Genomic DNA, 8,471 nt, shown 5'->3' with positions numbered 1-8,471 from the left:
CGCAGGGCAGCATGGTCCGTGTGAAACACTACTTTGGCACCCAATAAATAGGCCCGAAACTTTTCAAAGGCATAAACAATAGCAAGTAGCTCCTGCTCTGTTAGTGTATAGTTCATTTGAGCTAAATTTAGTGTTTTGCTTGCATAATAAATTGGGTGCAAGATTTTGTTGAGCCACTGACCAAGCACAGTGCCAATTGCAAGACCACTGGCATCACACATTAATTCAAAGGGCAACGACCAATCCGGGGACACAACAAAAGGGGCTGAGGTCAATTTTAACTTCAACTCATCAAAAGCCTTGATGCACTTCTCATCAAAATTGAATTTGGACTCTTTTTCCAAGAGTTTGCACATTGGATTTGCAATTTTGAAGATGCCTTTGATAAATCTTCTATAGAATCCGGCGTGCCCCAAGAAACTCCGAACTCCTTTTACTAAAATAGGTGGAGGAAGTTTTGAAATCACATCAATTTTGGATTGGTCAACCTCAATCCCTCTTTTGAAAATCTTATGGCCAAGGACAATTCCCTCCTTTACCATAAAATGACACTTTTCCCAGTTGAGAACGAGAATTGTCTCCTCACAACTTTGTAGCACCCTATCAAGATGGTCTAAACATTCATTGAATGAATCTCCCACAACAGAGAAATCATCCATGAAGACTTCAAGAAAGTTTTCAACCATGTCAGAGAATATGGACATCATGCATCGCTGGAAAGTAGCTAGGGCATTGCAAAGACCAAATGGCATTAGCGAATGTCCCATAGGGACAAGTGAAAGTAGTCTTTTCTTAGTCTTCCAATGCAATGTTGATTTGGTTGTAACCTGAGTACCCATCCAAGAAGCAATAATAAGACCTTCCAGCTAGCCGATCAAGCATTTGATCAATAAAAGTCATAGGGAAATGATCCTTGCAAGATGCAGTGTTCAGCTTTCTGTAGTCCATACAAACTCTCCAACCGGTGACAGCTCTTGTAGGAATCAGCTCATTTTTAGAATTAGGGACAACAATGATGCCCCTCTTCTTTGGCACACATTGAACTGGACTTACCCATGGACTATTGGCAATCGGGTAAACCCCCTCAGCATCTAGCCACTTAATAATCTCTTTCTTTACCACCTCTTGTATCGGTGGATTCAATCTTCTCTGATGCTCAACACTTGGTGAACTTTCCTTTTCTAACTGAATTCGGTGCTCACAAATTCCGAAGGGAATCCCCCGGATGTCTGCAATAGTGTTATATCCTGTATTTCGTACATTGGGACAATCCGAGTTAACTATGATAAGTTAGGGACAAAACCATTCCGGGATACAAAGTTGGGACTTTTGACCTTCGATTTTATTTTGAGACATAAGTTGTTCATGAATTTGTTGGCATGGAACATTTAGGAAAATTTGGGACCAAAAGTGAAATAATTGGAAGTTGGGAATTATTGGAAAAAAAGGCCCTTTGGCCGTGTGGTGTTTGGTATGGTCCCACATATTTTGTGGCTAATTTTAATTGGTCCAACCCATGTGTGGGCCATGGACACTTGTATAATATATGTGAGAGCTTAAAAGATGATTAAGTATTCATCTTTCAACATTCCAACACTTAGAAAAAAAAAAAGAGGAACTTGATGAACAACAAAGGGAACCATTCGGCCAACCCTCCATTTTTCAAGACCAAAAATTAGCCATCCCAAAAATATTTTCTTGGTGCAAATCCACTAATTGGAGGTCCCTAAGTAGCGTGGAAGTATTGTTTGGGTCATCAAACCATCCGTTTTGTAGATCGCAAACCCTAGCCTAGGCATATCAGTTGAAGAAGAAAGGTAAGATTTAATCTTGTTTTATATGTTATGAATGATGTGTGCATGTTGTAGTAGATGAAAATGGATGAAATTCATGGAGATATCTCATGTAGAGTGGAGCTAGTAATAAGTGTGCATGGTGTGTGTGTGGCCGTGTGTGTGTGTGTGTTGTGTTGCATTGAAGTAATGAATTAAAGTCTAGTTAGCATGTTGTGATTGTTGTAGAGTAGAGAAAAGAATGAGAATCATCAACATATGTATGTGGGGGGTGTTGGCCGAATATAGGCCATTTGTATGACAAGAAATGAATTAATGTTAATTAGTATTTTGATTGTTGTCGTTGTAGATTCTATGTTGACGATAAGAGTTTAATGACACAAATTGATATTGTAAGTGTTGCGGGCTGATTTTGAGGTCATTGTGCATTTGATGTAAACCATATATTTATGAGAATGACATTGTTAAAATGTGAATTGTTGGTGCAAATCATGATTCGGAAGTTAGGAATGTGTCATGGATGTTGTTTTCGGGTTAGGTTTTCGGGTGGATTGGAGTGTTGTTTGGGATATTTGATGTATGAATTGTTTAAAATATTTTTGAATATTGTTGGTATGGGTTCCTTAGTATTGGGATGTATGAGCGTTGATGTTGGCTTGAATGTAAGCCGTTGAAGTGAATAAAGGAATGTTGTCGGATTATGTAGAAAAAGTATTTAATGCTAGAATGCGTTTCAAATTGATTATTGATGTTTCGGTTTGGTTGTTGGTGTTGTTGTTGATGAATTTGGCCGAGGTTGAATTCTCGGGGTGGTGCATTTGACAGGGAAAATGCGCAAATTTCGTGGAATTTAGTGTTCGTTTGGAAATGAACTCCAAAATGCCTATAGTAACGTTGGTATTTAATGATATTGTGTAGGTTTTGGAGAGCCCGAGGTTTGAGTTTTGGATTGACTTTGAGAGCGGACGAGGTATGTGAAGCCTATCCTTCTTTCCTTTTCATGTCCTAGACGCAAGTAAGTTGTGATACGTTATAAGCCTTGGGGGTAATTCTATTCGAAAAATCCGAACATGTTTATGATTCATATTTGCTTTGTGATGTTGGCATCCTTAATATGGTCAAGCTATGATCCGTATGTCTTTGATATGATTGGATTTGAAATGCTGTGTAACGGTTTGTTCCGAAAGGGCCTTATGTCTAAAAATGTCCGTAACTTTCATGGACAGAACCGGATTGCTTTGATAAACTCGTAAACGATTCTTATTTGTTTCTTGACATTCGTACTCTTAATTTAGTCGATTTATGGTCCTTATGTCTTTTGTATGACTAAATTTCAAAAGTTGCATAAAAGTTTTGTTTTCGAAAGAGTTTTGTTCCTAAATGATTCCGAAACTACAAACGACCGTAACTTTCAAGAAAGGGCTCGGATCGCTTTGATATCTTTGCAAATGATTTCATGACGAGTAATGACTTTAATTTTCATAGGCGGGCCCGGATTGGGTTGACGCTCGTCCGGGTCCAACTAGCAACATCTATGTTTGGTTCTAACGACCTATTTTTGAAAGAATTTAATATGACTATCTTTTCCGATTTTCGAGTATGATTACTTATTGATTTGTGGAGTACTTCAAATAAGGATTTTTATGTATGTGATTTTGATACGTGACTATGGTTCACGATGTTCTCACTTGATATGCTCCCGAGTGATATTCGGAAGAAAATCTGATTTGACTATTATCTTGGGTTGTAAATAATAGTTCGCTTTGATTATCGTTGGGTCTTTGTAAGTGTTTTGCATTGCATATGATTACTCACTACTGGATCGTGCAAATGGTTATTGCATCTTTGCAAATAGTCCCGGCCGTTATGTATCTCTTCACTATATGATATTTTTATTTTATTGACCGGCGGCTTTCTCTCCGGCATTAATATTGACCGGCGAATTTGGCCCCGGTATGTCGGATATATATATATTTGTCGCGGTATGTCGGATAATATAACTGGTATTTGACCGCGTATTTGGCGTTTTGATATACACTTACTTTTTTCTTGAATTTTTCTTATGACTCGTGATATGATATATGTATTCTGAATATGATCGGTTGGTATCGGAGCCGGTGGTGGGGCAAACCCACATTGGCTTAGGCGAATCCCACACCGGTAATGTCAACTCATCATGATATGTTCTATTTTCCGTATGTATGAGACAGAAATGTTTTCAAAAGAAAGCTAAGCATTTGGCATTCGATTTTATATTTGTCTTCTCGTACCGCTTATGTATGATTTGCCACTTCGTATGCAACACTTTGGTATTCTCGTTATTATGCTCATTTTCTACGCACTAATTTCGATTATGACTCGTATTTGCTTACCGTATCTTCTCGCTTTGCATACTCGGTACATATTCCCGCATACCGACCCTCTTTCTTCGACCGCGTTTCATGCCCGCGGTATAGATGCACGGGCGGTGATCCGCCGATCTAGTACACCTATTCTTGGTCTTGTGAGCTTCCTTTATTCCGGAGCCTACATTTTGGTATATATTCTTCCGTTGTACATGTATAAGTGCCTTCAAGGGTACGGCGGGCCCTTGTCCCATCATATGATTCTCGTTGATTCATTTTAAGATGCGTGGACATAGATGTAGGTTATGTATAGCTTTGTTCGAATGCGTTGTGTGAGTTGTGTTTGGCGGCCCATCCGCCGTTAGGGGCCTTTGTGCCCGCTTTCGTGTATGTATGCTTTGATACGTTATGTATATTATGATAGCCTTGTCGGGTAAACCACGCATATATATTTGTAATCTCGTCGATTGGAACCACGTCGATAGTTACATATGTGTGAGTCGTTTATATGCTCGAATTTGATTAATGAGCGTGTATCTTGCCCGAATCGGGCACAGTCACGGCTCCGAGGGTTGGGTCGTGACAAATAGTCCAACCCAAAGCTCTCAAATGTTTTCTCAAAACTGCAATGAGTCTTTGAGTTTGGCCCTCATTCAGAAGTGATGACACGATAACTGGGAGAGTAGCATTTGCTCCAAGAAACACATATCTAAGATGGGATGGAAGTTGCTTGAGCTCCAACTTCGGCGGCTCAATAATTGAAGGTTTTGCTGGAGGAGTTGTTCGCTTCTCTAGATCAAGAGACAATTTCTTGGGCTCATAAGAGTAAGACCCCAGACCGGTGAGTGAGTTCAACGTCTCAATATATCCCTTCATTTCTTCTGCATCAAAATTGACCAAGATGGCCGATAATGCTTCACCCAAGCATTCTTCTTCCATCTTGAATTCTCGCTATCAAAAGAATTAATGGTAGAAATACTTTGATAAAGACTAGGCAATTTCATACCCTTCTTTGGTATGAAAAGTCACCTCATCATCGTTAACCCGAACTTGATTTCATTCTTTCTAATCCATAAAGCCCTCACAGCAGCAAGGAAAGGTCTCCCCAGAATAATAGGAATTTCTTGATCAACAGCACAGTTTAGAATCACGAAATCTGCCGGCAGTAGGAATTCCCCAATTTGAACAAGAACATCATCAACTACCCCAACTAGCCTTTTGATCGATCTGTCGACCATACGCAACCTCATGGTAGTGGGCCTTGGCATCCCTAATCCTGATCTCTTAAAAATCTCAAGGGGCATAAGATTTATGCTAGCCCCGTTATCACACAACGCCTTTGCAAAATCTTGCTGCCCTATGGTGCATGGAATGGCGAATGCTCTAGGATCTTCCCTTTTTTGCACTGTGGTCTTGGAAATAATAGCACTGACGCGATGAGTGATACCCACAGTGTCATGTTTCAATGGCTTCTTCTTCTTTGTTAAGAGATCCTTCAAATACTTAGCAAACCCAGGCATTTCTTGGACAGCATCCATGAAAGAAATGTTCATCGTCAATTGCTTAAGTTGATCATAAAATCGCAAACACTTGTCATCTTAAATCGTTTTTGTCACTAGCCTTTGAGGAAAAGGCGGTGAAGATTTGAACACTTGAGTCAAAGGGCGCAGAGCGACAGAAAGTTTTGCCTTCCCCTTTTCATGTTTTTCTTCTTGTGCCTTAAGATTTTCATGATTTTGTTCCTCTTCAGCTATAATAGGGACTTCTTCCTCTGTTTCTTCCTCCACAATAACATCAGACACATCAGGTTGTGCCTCTTCTTCAACAATTGGCTCAAGATCAATCACCTTTTTATCAGCACCTTGAAGTATTTTTCCACTTTGGGTGCTAATAGCAGCTACATGCTCCACAGAGTTCACCCCACTACCTTTCGGATTTGGAACTGTATCACTTGGTAGTTGTCCACGTTGAGGAGTATGCACTTCTCTAGAAAGGTCTCTGAATTGCAATTCAAGCTTCTGAATGGCAGCTGAATGAGATAGTTGAACCACAGACATTCCCTTATTGTACTTTCGGTTCAATCACCGGTTAATTAGCATTTTCTACATCATACTTTTCAGCTCCGCAGAATCATTAGCAACATTGCTAGCAGAGTTGCTAGCTGAATTGTCTCTCCACCGTTGGGAACTTGATGCTTGCAACCTTGGTGGAATGTAGGGGTTAGAGCTCTTGTTGCCATAATTGTTGTTATTATAATTCCCTAATTTGGATTTCCACGATCATTTCACCCTTTTATAATTGTTCCCTTGCAATTGGTGTTGAGGCTTTTGCCATGGGTGATGGCCCGGACATGATAATTTTCCTAATAACCCCCTTGGGAGTTGTTGACATAATTAGCATCTTCATAATGTTGTTTCCCATCTTGGTACATCCCCTCAAGGACTTGATACATCCCCTGTGGATGAGGTGGTAACTCCTCAACAACATTTACCCCCTGTTCATCCTTTTCTGACAACTTCTTTGATAATAGGGCTTAGATACAATGAATCAGATTGAGCAAAGGCATGATCTCTCTCGTGGTTTTCTTTTGCAACAGCAGCTAGTGATGGAGTACCATAAGAGAGACTCTCACTATCAGTTGAATGCCAAGCTTGATTGTGGGTGGTGAGTTTATCAAGCAAACGGGTGATGTTGACAAATGACTTGTCCATGAAACATCCTCCCGCGGCAGTATTGACAGCAATCTGATTCATTGTATCTAAGCCCTTGTAGAATTTCTCGGTCAGAATAGCATCCGGAAACCCGTGAGTTAGAGATTGAGCTAGATAGTACTCGAACTGCTTCCATGCCGAATATAATTATTCCCCCGGGAGGGCGTTTGAACTCAAAGATCTTATCTCGAAGTTCAGCCTTTTTGCTCGGTGGAAACCATTTCTTCAGAAATATATTTGCTAGCTCGCTCCAAGTGTGAATAGAATTGCTGGGAAGCTTTTCATACCATTCCCTTGCTTGGCCAGCCAAGGAATATTTGAGGCCAGAACCGAAGTGCATCGGCGAAACAACACCTTGAGATTGTTGAGTACATACGTGCGGAAGTTCTTCAAATATCGGAGTGGACAATCCTCCGAAGAATTTCAAAAATAACCTTCAAGTTTCGGTGATAGATAGAACTATCAATTTTGAAAGTAGCATTTCCGATCTATGAGGGACCACGGCCAGGCATAATCAGCTACATTGATAAATTCTGCAAATATATTCTCATCTTCCTCCTCTTCTTGTGCAGGTGGGTTTACTTGGAGCCCACCTTGGTTTCCTTGATTTCCTGCCATGTTCACCTGGTTCACCAAAACAGCAAACAAGGTGTGATGGAATAGAAAAAGTTTTAAAGAAAAGTACACAACAATCAGTAATTTCAAAACCGTATTCCCCGGCAGCGGCGCCAAAATTTGATATGCTCAAATTACACCTATGAGTGGCGTAAAGCAGTCGTTGTCAAATATAACAACCCAAAAAAGGTTGGGGTCGAATCCCACAGGGAATATGGAGAGAAAAGGGTAATAACTGTATGCGATACTAGTCTTTAAAGGCTTTAATCCTATTCCGAATAGTTTGAAATATTTGTTGTGTAAAGTAAATGAATACGTTGACTTGAATTGTAATTAATACGAGAGAGAGAGACTAAGGTTGTGTTCACGGATTTGATTAGATATTATGCTTCAGGTTTCAATGTGATATACTTCTAATGGTTGTTCTAAGAGTATGCACTTGATCTCTTAAGGACTTCCTAATGTTTCTCAACAGTTAGGCCGTATTTCCTCTTTATGATTTTTACAAATGCGAAAGAGTTGAAATCGAAGAGCGACCAATAATGCCAATTAGACTTGTTCTTATTCCTAAGTTAGTCTATTAAACGAGGGTTAACGCCTCGAGTCATTGTTATTCAATCTTACCAATGCTAACTCTCTTTCCCAAGAAAATTTAGTATAATGGCTTAAGCTAATGCTTGCAATCATTACCCAATGCTAAAACACAAAGATAGAATAAATACCAACAACCATTATGCATATATCAATAGTAGAAACCCATTCACATAATACCCATCATGGGGTCCACAACCTTAGGACTAAAATTAGCTACTCATCATTTTGTTTAACAAAGAAAGCTTGAAAATTAACATAGTGTACTTACAATACTAATACAATGTGGAATGAGGATGAAGTTGATGCTTTAAATGCTCCAACAACTTCACAAATATCCAAGGCTTAAAGTTAATGCTCCCAAAAGATCAGAATTATTGTTAAAAACCTAACTTTAAGTATTTATAGGGCCAATG

The 8,471-nt window shown here is 39.6% G+C and overlaps 1 protein-coding gene across 1 annotated transcript; it reads right to left on the bottom strand.

The window, feature by feature from the left end:
* Positions 1-5,163: 5,163 nt before the first annotated feature.
* On the bottom strand, positions 5,164-5,691 carry LOC132062732 (uncharacterized). The gene has a single exon (XM_059455244.1). The coding sequence runs from the start codon at positions 5,689-5,691 to the stop codon at positions 5,164-5,166; it is 528 nt and encodes a 175-aa protein (XP_059311227.1).
* Positions 5,692-8,471: the final 2,780 nt, after the last annotated feature.

The sequence above is a fragment of the Lycium ferocissimum genome, chromosome 1 (assembly GCF_029784015.1).
Source record: "Lycium ferocissimum isolate CSIRO_LF1 chromosome 1, AGI_CSIRO_Lferr_CH_V1, whole genome shotgun sequence".
NCBI classification, from domain to species: domain Eukaryota; kingdom Viridiplantae; phylum Streptophyta; class Magnoliopsida; order Solanales; family Solanaceae; genus Lycium; species Lycium ferocissimum.
The sequence above is the reverse complement of the archived record's forward strand: the minus strand, read 5'-3'. Positions and strand labels throughout refer to the sequence as shown.

Coding starts and splice junctions, on each gene's coding strand:
- LOC132062732 (XM_059455244.1), bottom strand. CDS start 5,691: ATGAACATTTCTTTCATGGATGCTGTCCAAGAAATGCCTGGGTTTGCT.